At 39.9% G+C, this 20,190-nt stretch overlaps 1 protein-coding gene across 2 annotated transcripts in view; it reads left to right on the top strand.

Moving 5' to 3' along the window:
* The window catches only part of rhbdf1b (rhomboid 5 homolog 1b), a 74,014-nt gene that overhangs the window by 17,569 nt on the left and 36,255 nt on the right, over positions 1–20,190 (top strand). For both annotated transcript variants that reach the window (XM_079845461.1, XM_079845460.1), the window contains exons 2-3: positions 11,473–11,620; positions 11,731–11,873. In XM_079845461.1, the coding sequence (XP_079701587.1) occupies positions 11,501–11,620; positions 11,731–11,873 (263 nt within the window). In that variant the 5' untranslated portion in view covers positions 11,473–11,500. The remainder of the gene's footprint in view (positions 1–11,472; positions 11,621–11,730; positions 11,874–20,190) is intronic.

Below are 20,190 nucleotides of genomic sequence, written 5' to 3'. Positions count from 1 at the left end.
TTTTTAAAGTGCTGTATGTGTGTTCAGTCTTCAGCCTAGAGAAACAGAGGAGCTCTATGGGCCTTGAATCGATTAGTTTTGATTTGTTTCTGGCTGGTTGATTTTGATTTAGAGTTGGTAAAGAGTTGTTGTTTTAATTTATTTATTTACAAATACATAGAAATGCAATGTTTATTATTCAAAAATACTTGTTTTGTTTTTGAACGTCCCTTATACTCACCAAAGCTGCATTTATTTGATCTCAATTACAGTAAAAAGTCTAATATTGTAAAATATAATTAGAGTTTAAAAGAACTGGGGCCGTATTCACAAAACATCTTAAGGCTAAAAGTAGCTCTTAACTTGGAGATTTAGGAGAAACTCTTAAAAATAAGGGGCGTGCCAGTTCTAATTTTAGGACTCCAAAATTTTTGCTCTAAGAATATTTCACAAAGCATTTTAGCACTAAAACTAGCTCCTAAATCCATGAAACACTAGGAGAAGTCAAGAAGACTCCTATAAGTCCAAAAGACCAAATCACAAACAATCCTGGCTGTTGCCGCAATCCGCCCAAAAACACTATACAACAGTGAGGCAATAGTAATAATAAATGTATCTTTAATACAATAAAATAAATGTCTGTGGCAGTTGTTTTTAATTTTAATATGCTAAAATATAAGCAAATTAGGGGCACTGTCCAAGGGGATCAAGGCTCCAAGCTGGGAATTTAGCCCAAACCCAGAGTTCTGCCCTGCATTGCAAACCATGAGTGAGGAATGGGGTGGCAGAGGGATGCAAAAAGTGAGTCGGCTCTCGGCTGTGTTTATACCTCCTCTCACGCTGATTAGATAGACCATTTGAACGTGCTACTCGCAAACGTTGTTTATAAAACCTCATTCATCGCTTGAATTCTGAATCTCTCAGACACGCAAGAGGCTGACAATTAGCTGAACATAAACTATTTTAAAGGTCCCATGGCATGAAATTTTCATTTTATGAGGTATTTCAACATTAATATGAGTTCCCCTAGCCTGAATATTGTCCCCAAGTGGATAGAAATGTTGATCGGTGTAAAACCGACTTCTGGCTGTCTTTCTCTGCCTTTGAGAAAATGACAGGCCAGACTAGCCAATCCTGAAGTCTCCTGGTTTGACGTCCAAGCAGGAACGGTTACCTCCCTTTCCTCCGCCCAGAGAATCTGGCACGCCCATGCAAACGCTCGAGAGATCATTACTTGTGAACGAGTGAATGCTGGCAGTTTCTCAGTGTTTGGATGTACAAATGAAAACAGAAGTCTTTTTTCAGTTCCTTCTGATCTGTGATCAGTGATTTCTTATGTGTAGCTGATTATTTATTATTCGTGCACACGCAGCGGCTTCTCTCTCTCCCGACAGAACGGTGTTTTCGTGTTTTCTATCTTGTGAGTCAGTGTTTTTTGTACGTCCTCGTCGCATCTATCTGTTCTTAAATGTGCATACAGTCGGGAGTTTCTGCTTAACATCGGCAGAGCCACATCTTTAGAGATAAACCTCACGCACGCTGAAGCTCGGCCTTCAACATCCCCGACCCCCAGTACTGCATCTGGCCCACAGCGGAGGCACCAAACGCGGCGTGAGATTAAGCAGAAGGAGGGTAAGCGTGAGGGTATCCGGCTAGGCTAGCCAGCTTTCCCCACAATAAACTGGATTACATTCGATTACTGCTGTTGTGTCTTTGTTTGCGCTGTGTAAGTTACTAAATGCGCGTCACTGACGCTTTTTATATGATTGGAACATATCGAGAAATAATGCTTTAATCAAACTTACTAACTCGTTCATCTCGCTGTAATGGTACATTGCATGTGTTACAAAGTTGGTAGAATAATGATGAAGACGGACTCGGCGTGACAGGGACTTGTGTTTATTCAGAACTCTCAGATACAAACACAATAAACTCGCGCTGACAGACAGCGCTCTCACAACTCAGTAGTTACTATAAATAACTTTGTTAGCAATCGCTCCGTCTCCGTGATGTCCGGTTCGCGAACGAATCATTCTTTTGAATCGGTTCTTTTTAGTGAACCGAACCAGTTCACCAAATCGGACTGAATTGTTCTAAACGGTTTGCGTCTCGAGTCAGCGCTGATCCATAATTTACTAAAGTTACTAACTTTCTGACATGAGTGACAGCCCCTCCGACTAGAAATAAACTAATAACCTGAAGTATATTCTAGTAACTACAACAGTTCACCCTGAACTGAGACATGCTGAGAGAACTGATGAGAAGTGAACTCAGGTCCATCCGTCTCTCTGGCAGCAGCTCGTGCGTCGTAGACCTCGTTAAACCACGCCCCCTCCGCTCATTTCAAATGCAAAGATGTCAGCCAATCACAACAGTGGGCGTTTTTACTGAAGTCTCACAGCAGACACGCCTCTTGAAACAGGGCAGTCAGCCACAGGGCAAACAGCAGTATAGACAAAATGCCTTTTATTTCTAAATTATGACATTTTATGATGTAAAAATCATACTAACAATATAAGTACACCTCAGGAAACACTATAAAATAATAGAAAAATGCCATGCCATGGGACCTTTAATTAGTGACACTTGGCCTACTTTTTAAAATCTTTATTTGAATATGGCAACATTTTTATTTTAAAATCTGTATTTGAATATGGCAGCATTTTTATTTCAAACATTTTATTTGAATATAGCAACATGAAACCACATTCAACAAAATATTTCTATAATTAAATCACTGACAGAGACCCCTCCCCTATCAGCCAATCACTGTGGTCAAGCGTGTTGACATCATCCATAGCAACGAGGTCAACCCCGCCCTTACTCTTAGCTTAAGACTTCTCTCTGTTCCTTAGTAAAAGTTGCTCTCAGCAGCTTTGTGGATAGGTTTTTAAGAAAACTCATAATTAAGAACTTTTACTGCCATTTAGGAGAACTCTTAGTGGTAAGATAAAATGTGTTGTGAATACGGCCCCAGATTTCTATTTTAATATATTTTAAAATGTAATTTATTCCTGCCATGGCAAAGCTCAATATTTAGCATCATTACTCCAGTCTTCAGTCTCATGATCCTTCAGAAATCATTGTAATATGCGGATTTGCAGCTCAAGAAACATCTTATCATTTGTTGAAAAATGTTTTTTAAGGACTTTTGATGAATAGACAGAATTTATTTTAAAGAAATATTTTGTAACATTATGAATGTCTTTTAATCTCACTTTTGGTCAGTTTGATGCATCTTTGCTGGCAGTGTACATTTAAAATGCAATTCATACGAACAATAACACCTCTACATTATGAACATCTTTTTTTTTTTATTAACTTTGATATTCATTTAATTCTCCTAATATGATAAATAAAAAAAATCTTAAAAGAATGAAAAGATAATTTAATTATTAAAGTAATTTAGCATCTTTCATTATTATGCCTCATATTATATGAGGCATATTATCAACAATACTACATCATTGCTTATTATTATTTGTATTATATTATTCACCATATTTCTTTTTATGAATTTTCTTTATCAAGAACGCTTCTGTATGTATTGACCCTTAACTATGATGCTAACCAGGAAACAGCCTTTCAACTGTGGTCTTTTATTAAAGGCGACTGATTATAGACATCTTGCTGCATGGTTGCTTGCCGTTTCAAACAGGTGGAGACACCAGCATTCCACGCTGGAGACCTAAATCATATGAACACAACATATGCTGATAAACAGTTGAAGCGGATAACTCTAAGAGCAGGCTGACCCATCATGCAGAGGTCAGCTGAGTCATTATAGTGCACTCTTTCCAGTCTTAACCTCACTGGCCAACCAAAATAAATGTGATGAAATGGTGCAGAACGGCTCTAGCAGTCCAGTGGTATGTGCGGCATTTCCCAGAATGTGCATGGAGCGCTCTGCCAGGTCGTATGCCAGGATCAGTCGGATTCATGCCCAGTTGCTTGGTTCCTACATGCAAGTTTTTTTCAATATATGAGTAAATTAAAGCCTGTGGTAAACATAACTTGATGATACTTTGATGTTTTGTTCTACAATGTAAACTGCCAGCAGCCGCACACACTCACACCCCAAGCTGTCTAATCTAGTTCTTTAAAAATTCAATTTTTTTTCACAATTTATGTTGCACAACAAAACAAAGTATCATGACGATATGTTTACCACAGGCTTTATTTTACACATAAATCGAAAAAAAAAAACATTATAAAACCACATAGGAAAATCTCGAAGGAATCAGCGGCGAATTAGCCTTCTGGGTTCTGACGCCATCTCTGCACCACTCTATTTTTGAAAAGTAGACTGCACAGAGGTTATCATTGGACATGTCTTTAATGATTTAGTCTTTCAATGTTTAAAATATTAATCTGGAGCACTAATCAGAGTTAACATCACAGCAGCGTTTCGGTTATTAGAGTTGAATGAATGCGTCTATTTTGTGAAGGTTTCTATTGACGTCAAAAGGATGAAAAACCCAGATCAGATTCCTGTGGCTTCTGTATGTCTTTGTCGCCCCTCTTTTCTGTGAGGAACTATTGTGTCTATTGTTGCTCATGGAATGAATTTGAATCAGTTGAGCCAGTGTTTTGAACAAGACCAGCGGTTTTTAGCCATCTTTTGCAGAGAAAAAATGTGCGTGTCCCATGAGTCAGTCAGCAACGGGTTGCTGAGTTTCTTACTGTGACCATTTTGACCTTCTATTTTAACATATTTCCAATAATAAGTTAAAGTTTTATTTGAAAAATGAAATAAGTATTTGTGAGAATTACAGATTCCATCCACAAAATAAGGAATAAGGTATGCTACAGTGTTGACTCTGGAGCACATCTTTTAATAGAATTGTGTATGTGAGATTGAAAGCAGAGAAAAAGCATCCTTGCTCAGGAAGGAAGTGCTCTCCAAATGAGGTCATTCATCATGTACATCTGCCTTCCAGTCCTGTCCACAAAATCCAACTCAGTGTCCCGTTGCAACATCTGGCCCTAGTCAAAACATCACCCATGTCCTTTCCAGCACAGAACTCCTGCAGGAGGATTTCAGGAAGAAGAATACTCCAAAGGGGGGAAAGCATTAATTGCATCAGAAGAGTAAATGAATAATTTGGGATCATTACAAGTTAAGTACAAACGACAGCAAAAAACCCTGAAAACAAACGTTAACGGTGAGTCACTATACAATGGAAGTAAATGTGGCCAATTTTTTTTAAAGATTTAAATGCAGAAATGTGAAGTTTATAATTTTCATAAAAATGCTTAAATTAAAGGAAATGTATGTAAGATTGTGGCCAAAACTGGTACTGCAATCACTTTCAAATTACTGTAGAGCGGTGTGTCCCCTCTCCCCCTCCCCCTGACTCGAGGTTGCCAGATAGGCTGCAGGATCCAGCAGGAATGTAGGCTGCTACAAGGAGCTTTCAATGGCAAGTGACGAGTCCTACACAGCAAGTTCTTTGTTTTTTCATTGTCACAACGTTTTTCTGATTCATAACGAGGTCTTTTAGGTTCAGTAAAGTTTTATTTTTTATCCAAAAAGTTTGTAGCTGCAGCTGTGGTAACTAGAGCAGAGCTGGCAACCCGGATGCCGAAACACTGCTGACTTCGTGATTGGTAGATAGGTGGAGGGTGGCGCTTCAGGCCAAAACACAACATGTCAACATCAACATCAGTTGAGGGCTGCAACTTCACTTTTAAAATGACAATATCCTTGCCGGACTACTGTTGTCAGTGATATAAATATTTGAAATTAACATGATTTCTTAATGTCTAGTGACATATCAGGGCGGTTTTATGATTAATTGAAATATATTTCTTACATACAGTTCCTTTAATTATTTGTTAAATATTGGCTTTTATTTGAGGTGTAAAATTCGTATAATATTTTACATTTGTTTTGGGTGTTTTGAATTACATTTTTGCAGCAATACTGTTAAAACAGGATTTAACTTTACACAGAACAGTTTTCATTTGGAATGCGTTCCGGTGTATATTGTTTCTCATTTCTACATGGGGTAGTTGTTTCATTTGTTCCCACTAAGCAAAAGCTTCTTTTTGTGTTATGTTAATTGCACCAGTACAGTACAAAATACCTAATTTGGTGCATTGCGGGTGGCATGTGAGTATGATGCTGAAATACCACATGCTGAACTCTTTAGTGAATTTGCACCTCGGATAATAAAAGAATATTGAGGCCCCTGATGTGATGATTTGCTTTTCATGTTATAAATGGTTTTTTTATACACCACGGAGCTCTGAAAGACTCAGTATACACAGTATTTTACTGTAACAACAAACTTTACAAACACAACAGCCTGTGGGCTCCTTGTGTCACTTCCTCTGTATAAGAAGCAATGCTTTGATGTGAATAAGTTTACCTTCGGTTTCATGAAGCTTTGATGAATTAAAGACAGAGAATATAGTCTGCCAAAATTAAAAATAAATAAATATATAAATAAATATACATAGAAAAGCAAAAAAAACCTAAAATAAATATTTATACATTTATTTACTATATTTAATTTTTTTCCACATTTATTTATTCTTTTATTTATTTATTTATACATTTCTTTATTTATACAAGTATTTATTTATACATTTCTTTAGTTTTACATTTATGTATTTTTACATTTCTTTGTCCGTAGGGTAATGAGGAGGGCATGGTTTACCTCAGACATAGCAATCGAGCTCCGAGTAGGCGAGGACGAAGCATTGAAGTTCCATTCCATACTTTAAACCAGCAATTGTTTTATATTCTTGGACGAAGAGAATATAAACCACTCTATTTTCATGTAATGAATCACATCTATGTGTGTAGGAGTCATTAAGGGAGGGAAAATAACCCCTTACTGTCAATATAACTGTAGTGATCCATATTTTACACCACTTCAGTTCAGAATGTGTGTCTTCTGAAAAAAACAGATTAATATTTTATGGTGTGTTTGCTGGGAGGTGTAAATCAGGTCAGATTTATGCTAGCAGTTTGAATGTTTGCTAACAGCTATGAGCTGAAAGTCTTTTTATGGAAGTTCGCAATTAGGTTCCTGGATTCAAGTGGATTTCTGGGAAATTCTTGGTTTCTTATATGCCGTTTCTGTAGTGGTTTTCAGTCAATCGCTGTGGTTTTATCAGCAGTTTAGTATGATTTTGAAAGGAAAGGCTACTATTTCCTGTCAAAGGCAGAGAAGATAATGTGAATCGTAGGAATCAATGTACAGTATCTGTAACCGTTTGCTAATTGTCCATCAATGAACAACGTACAACACAGGCAGGGATTATGCAAATATATTTTCTAGTGACGTGTGAAAGTCACGCATTAGGATTTGAAATACAAATTTTGCTCTAATCTGTGCTCTCAATACACATTGCATTGAAGTCAAAAGATGAAATAGTTCTGGGAAATACTGAAATTTAATATATTGTTGGTTTACAGGGGTTTATAGGGGTCAGTGCTACTCTTTTGCCCAAACCTGACATTTCTACAACCACATTTAATGTGTTTGTTTGGATAAAAATGTGGTCTGCCCTAGGATGTGGTGGGATGTTTTTTTCCCCATAGGGTGTTATTTGAAGGATTAAGTTTAACTTTCAGTAAAAGTAAGTGCCCTGGTTTTCGTGGGCAAAAAAGCTCTATTCATTCACTATGTTTCTGCCATGCTTCATGATCCAAACTGTCTGTATAGTCACTGAGAGTAGGTGTCAAATAACAAGTTTTTTGCTGATCTTTAGGATCAAGTCATTTTAAATAGTCAATGGATTCAATAATGATATTCCAGACTCTCTATAGGAATCAGCCACAGACGTTCAGAAAAGAATATTGAAAATGAATAGAAAGAGGCTTTGATTTGTCCTGTGAGTGACTATCTGTCGCTTTGAAAAGTTATATTTTCACTTACAACCAAGCACACACACAGAACGATTTTTTCAAGTCTTTACCTTTATTTATATAGCACTTTATACAATACAGATTGTTTCAAAGCAGCTTTACAGTGATAACAGGAAAATAACAGCTGTTTAATAACAGCATTCATTGCTTTTATGAAATCTTTATGTCTGAGGATATGTTAAGCCTGCAGAGAACCAGTTATCTGCTTCAATAGATTGTAGATGCTTTATTAATGTATCCATATTTACATTGTTGTATTAAAATGCATATAACAATTCTATTAGGCACATTATTATTATTATTATTATTTTTTTATTTGGCAATGGTATTCCAAAAATAGATTTGTATTTAATATTAATTTAAAGCTCTTAATATTACTATATTTCAATCATGACAAGTCTTGGAATAGTTTTAGCACGTTATTGAATATGGCAATATTAATGTATTTGGTCTTGTCAGACTATCTGCTACACTGCTGGGGTTGATTATTACTAGCGGTGTAACGATACACTCGTGTCACGATTCAATATAAATCGCGATACTGAACTCACGATACGATATGTATCGCGATACTGAACTCACGATACGATATGTACTGCAATATTTTAAGCCAAAATAAAGAAGAGTTGTTTATTTACTTTTTATTATAAATATTATCGGGACCCACAAATATTCCCCCATTTCATTATTGTACAATATATTCAACAATTATATAGTTGTTTAATGTAGTAATGTCACTGAAACTCCGTAAATGTTCTTTTTTTTTTTTTCTCACGCATTACTCACGCTTTCTCAGCGGCTGCGTCCGAAAACCTAGGCAGCTGACTCGTTGCCTCGCTGTCTTATCAGACAATGGCTTGCAAGGCTGCGTTTGTGCATGAAGGCACCTCACGAAACTAATTTCGGACAGACTTCTTAGGCAGTGTAACCGTTTAATGAGTTACAGCAAAATAGAGAGAGCTTTGGTGAGAAATAAACAAATATTTAATTACTACATTAGTAATTTCTCGCTAGAAATGACATCAGAAGTAGAAAATGTTGGTAAAAAACTTACATTTACACACAAACTGACCAGCAAACGCAACTTTCGGACGCCATCTTTTTTTCCCAGCTCAACTGTCACAGAATTAAACGCACAGGATTGTGGGATATCAAAGGCAGTGAAGGATACAAATTTGCTGCCTTCAAAACAGATGAAGGTATCGCCGGAGACAGGAAGTGAAGCTAACATTAGATTCGGACGTGCCTTGGTGCCTTCCTGCCTTGAAATGTGTCCTCCAAAGGCAGCATTTTCCAGGTTTTGGACGCAGCCAGCATCTCATTTCAGCATTCTCTTCCGGTGCTTGCAACTCTCCCGGATTGTGCTCACTATGTCCCACCTCTCCCACTATTAATGCACTATTAAACTAAAATGCTTTGAATAACCATACTACTAAATCTAAATGTGATCTGGTGATTTAAATGATGTTTGCGCAATTTACTTTGAGGAGTGCCGCTTTAAATGATATTTGCGCTTTGACTTAGAGGAGTGCCGTTCCGGCAGCGCGTGCGCTTCAGATGATCAATACAATCTATCACAGTTCTAATCGCAAGAAAGCATGTCAAAATGACCACTCTCAAGCTGTAAATGTTTAGCTCATCCAAAAATGTTGATTCTGCATTTACTCACTCTCATGTTGTTTTTGTGCGTCACGCAATCATTTGAACGTCCGTGTTTACTACAGTATGTGCGTCATTGTAAATCTGTTCATCATATAAAGCCATCGTGTCTCTTCAGAAGACTTGGATTTGGATTTGGATTAGACACTCGATTAGTTATTTTTACGATGCCTTTATGACATTTTTTGGATCTTTTGAGTTCGAGACGAATGGGCTTTAAATGGATTGACAGAAATCTCTCCGGTTTCATAAAGAATATCTTCATTTGTGTTTGGAAGTTAAACGAAACGAAATGAGGTTAAGTGCATGATGACAGAATAAAATTTTTTGGGTGAATTATACCTTATAAATACAGCAAGTTGAGCCTTGGATAAAACAACCCTATATTGCGAATCATTCGTTTACTTCAATGATACATATCGTCGCATTTTTATATTGCGATATATCGCGATATATCTTGGACCACTTTTGATAGATACTGACCACTGCAGAGCGGGAACACCCCACAAGAGCTGCAGTTTTGGAGATGCTCTAACCTAGTTGTCTAAGAATCACAATTTGGCCCTTGTTAAACTCGCTCAAATCCTTACGCTTGCCCATTCTTCCCTGCTTCTAACACATCAACTGAGGACAAAATGTTCTCTTGCTGCCTAATATATCCCACCCACTAACAGGTGCCGTGATGAAGAGATAATCAATATTATTCACTTCACCTCATAATGGTATGCCTTATCGGTGCATATATTAAAAATAGTAAGCAAAACACAGATAAGTCAGTATGTGTATGTGTTGTTTACTCATTTCTAAGGCACACTCCATCAATGGTTCTGGAGCTGTGCTGATATGCCTATGCTGTTTAAAGTTAGCAGCTATAGGAAATGCTTTTTGTCAACAGTATTGACCTGCAGTGCATTAACAGCAGGCACAGACCCACTAGAGTTAAGTGCCTTGATAGAGTAGGACTGTAATGTTATTCTGCTGTTCTACTGACCCCGATTTAAAATTGAACAGCATTTGTGATAGCAGCCCAGATCTGACCACCCTATCCCACATCTTCTGGGAGGTTTCTTTTTTTAATGAAAAACATTCCTTTAGGAATACAAATTGCTCTGCTTTGAAAGGGAAACTTCTTCATGTAAATGGACAAAGGCACACTCTTCTGTCTAAAAGGTCCTTCATATATAGAACCTTTTAGAGGTTCCCATCATGGGATAATTTTATGGATTTATTTTTTTTTTTATTTAGTTTAATTGATTTATTATTTATAATTTTAATATTAATTAAATTGTATTAATTAAACAGCTCATAAACGTACTTTGATTAGAAAAAAAATAAATAACCTGTTAAACATGAAAGTATGTTGCAAAATGCATTTAAGGCATTTCCCCGTATATAGAAACTTTTTGGCATAAATGGTCCTTTAATTGAGTCAAGAACCCCTTTTTTTTCTAAGAGTGGTCCCTATAACACTACAAACAAGTTTAAATGTTTCAACTGTAGAAAAATAGGAGAATTTGCATCCTCTGGTGGAGAAGTTGGGGCATACACCTTTCTCACATTTTATATTTTTAAGTTAACTGAAGCATTTTGTGACAGGCCACCGTGAATTACTGTATTCGTGTTAACAGTATATGCATTGCTGGCCATTTCTAAAAGCAATTTTAATGTCAAAACAGTGCAATGAAAATATACCTCAGCTAAGCATTGACACTGTGAGTCCCAGGAGGACAAAGGCAGCTGTAGTTTTACCCTGATGTGACTGCAGTCTCAGCAGTGCATCATGTCACAACAACCAGATGGAAATGCGGATTATCTTGGTGTGTGTCTTATGTAAGGCAGTGATGTTGTGTTTGTGTGTGTGTGTGTGTGTGTGTGTGTGTGTGCATTGTTCACCCATATCTGTGCATTTATGTGTGTTTGAGCTGTTTATTTGACCCTATTTGATCCTACAGCTGGCTGGCAAAGGGAGGGGCGGCAGACATGGCCGAAGCTGAGGACGAGAGCAGGAACAGCAGCCTGCAGAGGAAGAAACCGCCCTGGCTCAGACTGCACATCCCCACTGCCCCGAACCCTATGGAGGAACAGAATAACTTTGTCCAGGTGGATATTTGATGCTACACTTTTGTTCAAGATCAAAGACATTTTTTTTAAACACTTGTGTTTCCATGAAATCAAAAATTAAAATCTTTTACTATTCACCTGTCCTACAGCCCATCATGCGTAATAGCTTGTACCTGCGGAGTGCCAGTGTGCCCACTGAAAACATCCAGCTCAGATGCCCGCCAGTTGACCCCAATGCCTACCGCAGACCCTCTGTCCTGCGCAAATCCTCCATCTCCCAGACCATCAAGAGGTAGGATTACTGATCCACAAACACACATACACCACCGTTTAAAAGTTTGGGGTCAGTAAGATTTTTTTTGAAAGAAAGAAATAATTTTTTTATTCAGCAAGGATGCATTCAACTGATCAAAAGTGATAGTAAAGACATTTTTAATGTTACAGACGATTTCCATTTCAAATAAATGCTGTTCTTTTTAACTTTCCATTCATCATAGAAAAATATATCATGGTTGCCACAAAAATAATAAGCAGCACAACTGTTTTAAACAATAATTAGATAATAAGAAATAATAAGATGATAAAACAATAATAAAATAATAAGAAATGTTTCTTGAGCATCAAATCAGAATATTGAAATGATTTCTGAAGGATCATGAGACACAGGAGTAATGGCTGCTGAAAATTCAGCTTTGCCATCACAGGAATAAATTACATTATTCCTGTGTATCAAATAGAAAACAGTCATTTTAAATTATAATAATATTTCACAATATGATATGATTTTAAATCAAATAAATGCAGCCTTGGTGAGTATAAGAGACTTCTTTCAAAATACATAACCCCAAACTTTGAAAGTACTGTATATCTAAGATGAAGTGTACAATTTCACTCGTGGCACTGAACTAAATTTAAAATTTACTTACACTGGTTGTCAGTTGAGCCAATGTTTTCCTAGTGGCGCAAAATACATAGCATTTACATTTTTACTGGCTTACCTAAGTGTCTTGGCAGTAGGAAAAGAAATGTAACAATGAAAATAACTTTATATACTGTTCTCTTGTACTCTACAATTGTCTGTGATGGGTACTGTTTTGCATAGTTGTGCCTGTGTGATGCTGTGTTGTGTTGGGTCATTTTGTTGACAAGCTAATGGTGACAAGCTAATTTGTCTGTAGGGATGTAAAAGGTTATCTGAAAAGTAATTTATCTTGTCAAATTAGCTAACCAAACAGATACGCCCTTGTAAATCCATATATAATGGCAAAAATGTGCATTAGCATAATGCTGTCTGGCATGGTAGCAAAACCGATTACGTAGTGTTCACAGCCTTGTTTATTTTAGTGTCATATTTCATTTGATCAACTTGTTTTAATGCCAGGTTGCTACACTCACTATATGTCATTGTGCATTGCTGTTTGAAGAGGAGGTCAGAAGTAAAAGATTTTTGGCCACCGTTGTCCCATTTCAGTTCCATGGGGGAAAGATGTTTCTGAAAAAGATGCACAACTTGTTCTAAAATGTATAATTTTTTTAGTAGGTACATGTACTGTCTTTAATAATTCATTAGCATTTTGGCATCCTGGAAAATACATCTTGAGCTTTTAGCTGAATTAGCTAGCCCAAGCTGGTCAACCGGTCACTGTGACCTGAATAGCAAAAAACTGTTTGACCACCTTACTGTGGTATGACCAGCTAAAATGGTCTATTAGGATTAATGACTCCCTGAGACCAGTTAAAAACCAGCAACCCTGTTCCAAAACATTAAGATGGATTTTCCAGCAGAGGCAGTCTAGTATCTGATTTAATGACAGAATCTAAAATGAAATTTAGGGCACCTTTACCGCAACTTAAACAAATGCATGGTTGCAAGTAGGGATGCAACAATACAGTTAGTCCACGGTTCAATACATACCTCGGTTTTTAACCACGGTTTTCGGTTCGGTTCGGTTCTGATGGCTTGTTACATGCATTTTTTGTTATTCTATTCTTAGGCGACAGGAACAGCAAGAGGTTAAGGAGAAAAAATACAATTTTTTATTGCAATACTTTTTCTTTATTTTACTTAAAAGAATTGAAAAACCTTACTTAAACTTAAAACTTTACTTAAAAAAAACCTTGTACACATTCCTAGTGTATTGGATAATATATAATAAATATATATAAAGATTTACACTGGCAGCTCAGAGCTGTACAGCAGCATTTAAGTATGAAATTGAATGAATGAATGTAAAAATAAAACACTACATAGACTTCACTATAAAATATACATAGATTCTTAGCTACTGTATTAGTTTTTCAGTCAAGAGCAGTGAGTGATTTTCTCTGTCTTTTGTTGTTGTATTAACATTAAAGGGATATTTCACTCAAAAATGAAAATTCTGTCATCGAGAAATGAATACAGGTTTGGAACAATATTAGAGTGAGTAAATAATGACATAATTTTATAGGTGAACTGTCCCTTTAAGGATCGCGTGTTCACTGCCCTGTTGTCAATTTAAGACTTGCGTGCATCTAATATACAGACACGATTGCGATTTTACTTTCACTTGAGATATAACCGACTGTGTTTATGTTAACCTTGTGTGTATTTGACAGTATTAGCGCAGTAAGACGACTACTTAGTCCAGTAATCACGTGTTTGACAGGCGCGCGCTCTCTGAAAAGCGCGCACGCGAATGAAACCGGCAAGGCTTTAAAGCAGCACTAGGTAGTTTTTCTCTCGGGGTCCCCCTACAGTTGGGAAACAGTATTGTCCTCTACTACTGTCGTAAACTGTCATTCTACATCAGTGGATGCATCGCACCTGCATTGTTGACATGACAACTATGATAGCCCTGAACACTGCAGGAGTTCACATGCAGGTGTTCTGCTTGCGTCGCGTGTGAAATGTCTTCATCCCAGGTACAGTGGCATATGTTTCAGCATGTCATATGAATATCATTTCATGGGTTTTATTTTTTTCAAACGCCAAATGATCGCGATGCCCACGTTTACAAGCCAGCGTCATTATAGTAGCCTAGTCTATTGTTTCCCGTTTTACAGAATCTATATGATACTTCAATTCAATGTTTGAGTGGTAGGTAATCACCATATATCGTCAATATTATAATATCAAGCTACCATAGATAAATCTGCAAATGTGAAAAATTGATTTGCATTATAGCTTGAGGCAAGACAAATAAACCAATATCACAGACATGTTAGGTATCCTAAAATATGATTTTTTTACGTCTTATCATATGTATTTACTTGCAAGAAGCCCCTCCTCCTTCAGCTCACGCCAACGAGCAAACGCTGGCCCAATGTTGATCCTCGTCCTGCCTTTAATCCGATCACTTTCTCGTTTCCTCTTTTTGCTTTCCTCCGACAAAACCTTTGCTTTCTTATTTTTCTGTGCTGCTTCGGCCATGACTATAACATTCGGCAAACAAATAATAGTTTGGCTCACACGTCCGAATTTAAGGAAGTGGGGGTGGTGGTGGAAGTGACGTATATGCCGTAAAGCAGACGAATTTTGTAGTTCTTCTTTTCTTGGGTTACTACCCGAAACCCGAAGTTTAAAAGTACGATTAAAAACGATACAGACCCCGTCAGGCTATGGCAGACGTGTCATTCAAACTATTGTAAGTCGATGTATCATCACAAGAGGTTTGAAAATATATTATAAAGGTTGAAAAGTTACCTAGTGCTGCTTTAAAACGCATGCAAATAATGAACTTTAGTGATTGTGAATATGATATCTATAGTGTTCCGTGAGTATCACTCTACCACTAACGTGTGATGTGAATGTATGTCGTGTTGTTCAGTATTGGGATGGAGGCAAATTATAGAATTTGTAGAAAAATAATTAATTAAATGCGGAACAGAAAAAACCGCAATTCACAAGCGCGTATTGAACCGTGAAGGCCGTACCGAACGGTTCAATATTATATTGAGAATTGTGGCATCCCTAGTTGCAAGATAAAAATTCTAGTTGCAAACATTATTTTGATGAGTTCTGTTGACATAATGTTGAAAAATACATCAACTTAATATTCTGTATAATTTAAACTGAAATTTATATTTTATTATTTTTCATATTTTAATTATTAATTAAGTTTTAGTAACGCATACATGAAATTGTCTGGATATGTCTTGTAGGAAGTGGATTTCTAGTTTCCAGCATGCTTTGCATAGGACTGGATAAAGGGAATAAATGTTAAAATTATTGATATTTGATGTATTTTTTAGTAAAGGGAAAGCTTTAAGTATGTTTATGTTGTTTATTGCTGTTATTTTTGACATTTGAAAGACTTTCTGTTAAAGCTGCACGATTAATCGTTAAAAGATTGCAGACTCGATTCTAAAACCCACGTGATCTCATTCCTACAACAATTCGCCTGTGTCTAGTTCAAAATGCTGTTTATGAATGAGTCATTGAATCATTCATTCAAACTGTTTTTTTCACATTTTTCACATTTTGTTAGAACCTCTAGTAAATGATATACTTTTTAAAAATTGTCTGTTCAGAATCGTGATCTCTTTTTGAAACAAAAACAAAAAAACGTGATTCTCAATTTGTCCAGAATCGTGCAGCTCCACTTCTTGTTGTAGTGAAGTTTTTGTCGTGACATTACTACCTAGAGTAGTGCTTGTGGTAAATAACTTACATACAGTATGTCCTATGCTAACTGTTAATATGAACTGAAATAGATACGATTAATTGCTTCCAGGGCCACCACTCAATTAAGTTAAAATTAGGTGGAACTAGAGCTACACTATTCTGGATAAATTGAGAATCACAAGTTGTTGTTTTTTTCAAATACAGATCACGATTCCCCTAAAATCCTGAACAGACACCTAAAAAAAACAACTAGAGGTTCTGACAAAATAATAATTACTGTAGTTTAAAAATTGTTAAAGGGATAGTTCACCAAAAAATGAAAATTAGCCCATGATCCAAGTCATCCGAGGTGTATATGACATTCTTCTATTTATAGAATTCTTCTATAAATTAGTTATATTAAAAATGTTCTGGCTAATCCAAGCATAATAATAGCAGAAGTGGTTGCTCTGTTTATGAAGTCCATAAAAAATGCATCTGTCCGTCAAATAATGTGCTCCACGCGACCCCGGGGGGTTAATAAAGGCCTTCTGAAGCGAATCGATGTGTTTGTGTAAGAAAAATATCCATATTTAAAAATGTATTTAATTTTTTTCTATGGCTCTGCATCAGCCGTCCCCGCGCCATCACTTCCGGTGGATAAAGTCAAAATACATGCAAAATACCTGCGCGATCATAGATATATACATAGATTCCTCATTAGTACCTGCGCGGATTGGTCGAATGAGGCATCTACGTATATATATCTTTGATCGCGGCAATATTTTGACCTTATTCACCGGAAGTTATGGCGCTGGGAATACTAGATGACATTCGTCTGATAAGAGGTAAAAAAATAACATAAATACTGTTCGGTTTCTCGCAGAAACCGATCGTTTCGTGTCTTAAGACATCAATGTGTCGCCATGAGCTGCATGGTTTAATAAGGATTCGTATGTCTATGTGTTTTTACTCTCATTGCTCTCATGCTCTAAAATATCCCCATTGACATGCATTATACGACTATCACTCCGGAACGGTTGGAGTTAAAAATCTTCATTTGGGTTCTACTGAAGAAACAAAGAGACCTACATCTTGGATGCCCTGGGGGTAAGCATCCATCCATCCATCCATCTTCTTCCGCTTATCCGGGGCCGGGTCGCGGGGGCAGCAGTCTAAGCAGAGATGCCCAGACTTCCCTCTCCCTAGACACTTCCTCTAGCTCTTCCGGGGGGACACCGAGGCGTTCCAAGGCCAGCCGGGAGACATAGTCCCTCCAGCGTGTCCTTGGTCTTCCCCGGGGCCTCCTCCCGGTTGGACATGCCCGAAACACCTTCCCGGGAAGGCGTTCAGGAGGCATCCGGAACAGATGCCCGAGCCACCTCAGCTGTCCCCTCTCGATGTGGAGGAGCAGCGGCTCTACTCCGAGTTCCTCCCGAGTGACTGAGCTTCTCACCCTATCTCTAAGGGAGCGCCCAGCCACCCTGCGGAGAAAGCTCATTTCGGCCGCCTGTATCCGGGATCTTGTCCTTTCGGTCATGACCCAAAGCTCATGACCATAGGTGAGAGTAGGAACGTAGATTGACCGGTAAATCGAGAGCTTCGCCTTACGGCTTAGCTCTTTCTTCACCACGACAGACCGGTACATCGACCGCATTACTGCAGAAGCTGCACCGATCCGTCTGTCAATCTCCCGTTCCATCCTCCCCTCACTCGTGAACAAGACCCCTAGATACTTAAACTCCTCCACTTGGGGCAGGAACTCTCCACCAACCTGGAGTGGGCAAGCCACCCTTTTCCGACTGAGGACCATGGCCTCGGATTTGGAGGTGCTGATCCCCATCCCAGCCGCTTCACACTCGGCTGCAAACCGTCCCAATGCATGCTGAAGGTCCTGGTTAGAAGGGGCCAACACGACAACGTCATCCGCAAAGAGCAGAGACGAAACCGTGTGTTCCCCAAACCTGACACCCTCCGGCCCTTGGCTGCGCCTAGAAATTCTGTCCATAAAAATTATGAACAGAACCGGCGACAAAGGGCAGCCCTGCCGGAGTCCAACATGCACCGGGAACAAGTCTGACTTACTGCCGGCAATGCGGACCAAACTCCTGCTTCGGTCATACAGGGACCGGACAGCCCTCAGTAAAGGACCCCGGACCCCATATTCCCCCAGCACCCTCCACAGGACGCCGCGAGGGACACAGTCGAATGCCTTCTCCAAATCCACAAAACAAATGTGGACTGGTTGGGCAAACTCCCATGAACCCTCCAGCACCCTGTAGAGGGTATAGAGCTGGTCCAGTGTTCCGCGACCAGGACGAAAACCACACTGTTCCTCCTGAATCCGAGGTTCCACTATCGGCCGGATTCTCCTCTCCAGTACCCTGGCATAGACTTTCCCGGGGAGGCTGAGAAGTGTGATCCCCCTATAGCTGGAACACACCCTCCGGTCCCCCTTCTTAAAAAGAGGGACCACCACCCCGGTCTGCCATCCCAGAGGCACTGTCCCCGACCGCCACGCGATGCTGCAGAGGCGTGTCAGCCAAGACAGCCCCACAACATCCAGAGACTTGAGGTACTCAGGGCGGATCTCATCCACCCCCGGTGCCTTGCCACCGAGGAGTTTCTTGACCACCTCGGTGACTTCAGCCCGGGTGATGGACGAGTCCTCCTCTGAGCCCCCAGCCTCTGCTTCCTCAATGGAAGACGTGACGGCGGGATTGAGGAGATCCTCGAAGTATTCCTTCCACCGTCCGACAACATCCCCAGTCGAGGTCAACAGCCGCCCATCGCCACTGTAAACAGCGTTGGTAGGGCACTGCTTCCCCCTCCTGAGGCGCCGGACGGTTTGCCAGAATCTCTTCGAGGCCAGCCGATAGTCTTTTTCCATGGCCTCACCGAACTCCTCCCAGGCCCGAGTTTTTGCCTCCACGACCACCCGGGCTGCAGTCCGTTTAGCCTGTCGGTACCTGTCAGCTGCCTCAGGAGTCCCACAAGCCAGCCAGGCCCGATAGGACTCCTTCTTCAGCTTGACGGCATCCCTTACTTCCGGTGTCCACCACCGGGTTCGGGGATTGCCGCCTCGACAGGCACCGGAGACCTTGCGTCCACAGCTCCGAGCAGCCACTTTGACAATGGAGGTGGAGAACATGGTCCACTCGGACTCAATATCTCCAGCCTCCCTCGGGATCCGGTCGAAGCTCTGCCGGAGGCAGGAGTTGAAGATCTCTCTGACAGGAGACTCGGCCAAACGTTCCCAGCAGACCCTCACAGTACGTTTGGGTCTACCGAGTCTATCCAGCTTCCTCCCCCGCCATCGGATCCAACTCACCACCAGGTGGTGATCAGTTGACAGCTCCGCCCCTCTCTTCACCCGAGTGTCCAAGACATACGGCCGCAGATCAGATGAAACGACCACAAAGTCGATCATTGACCTACGACCTAGGGTGTCCTGGTGCCATGTGCACTGATGGACACCCTTATGCTTGAACATGGTGTTCGTTATGGACAAACTGTAACTAGCACAGAAGTCCAATAACTGAACACCACTCGGGTTCAGATCAGGGGGGCCGTTCCTCCCAATCACGCCCCTCCAGGTTTCACTATCATTGCCCACGTGGGCGTTGAAGTCCCCCAGTAGAACGACGGAGTCCCCAGTCGGAGCACTCTCCAGCACCCCTCCCAGAGACCCCAAGAAGGTCGGGTACTCTGCACTGCCGTTCGGCCCGTAGGCACACACAACAGTGAGAGACCTATCCCCGAGCCGAAGCCGCAGGGAAACGACCCTCTCGTTCACCGGGGTAAACTCCAACACATGGCAGCAGAGCTGGGGGGCTATAAGCAAACCCACACCAGCCCGCCGCCTCTCACCATGGGCAACTCCAGAGTGGTAAAGAGTCCATCCCCTCTCGAGGAGTGTGGTTCCAGAGCCCAAGCCATGCGTGGAGGTGATTCCGACTATCTCTAGTCGGAACCTCTCAACCTCACGCACAAGCTCAGGCTCTTTCCCCGCCAGCGAGGTGAC

This window comes from Gobio gobio, assembly GCF_949357685.1.
Source record: "Gobio gobio genome assembly, chromosome: 20".
NCBI lineage: Eukaryota > Metazoa > Chordata > Actinopteri > Cypriniformes > Gobionidae > Gobio > Gobio gobio.
The sequence above is the reverse complement of the archived record's forward strand: the minus strand, read 5'-3'. Positions and strand labels throughout refer to the sequence as shown.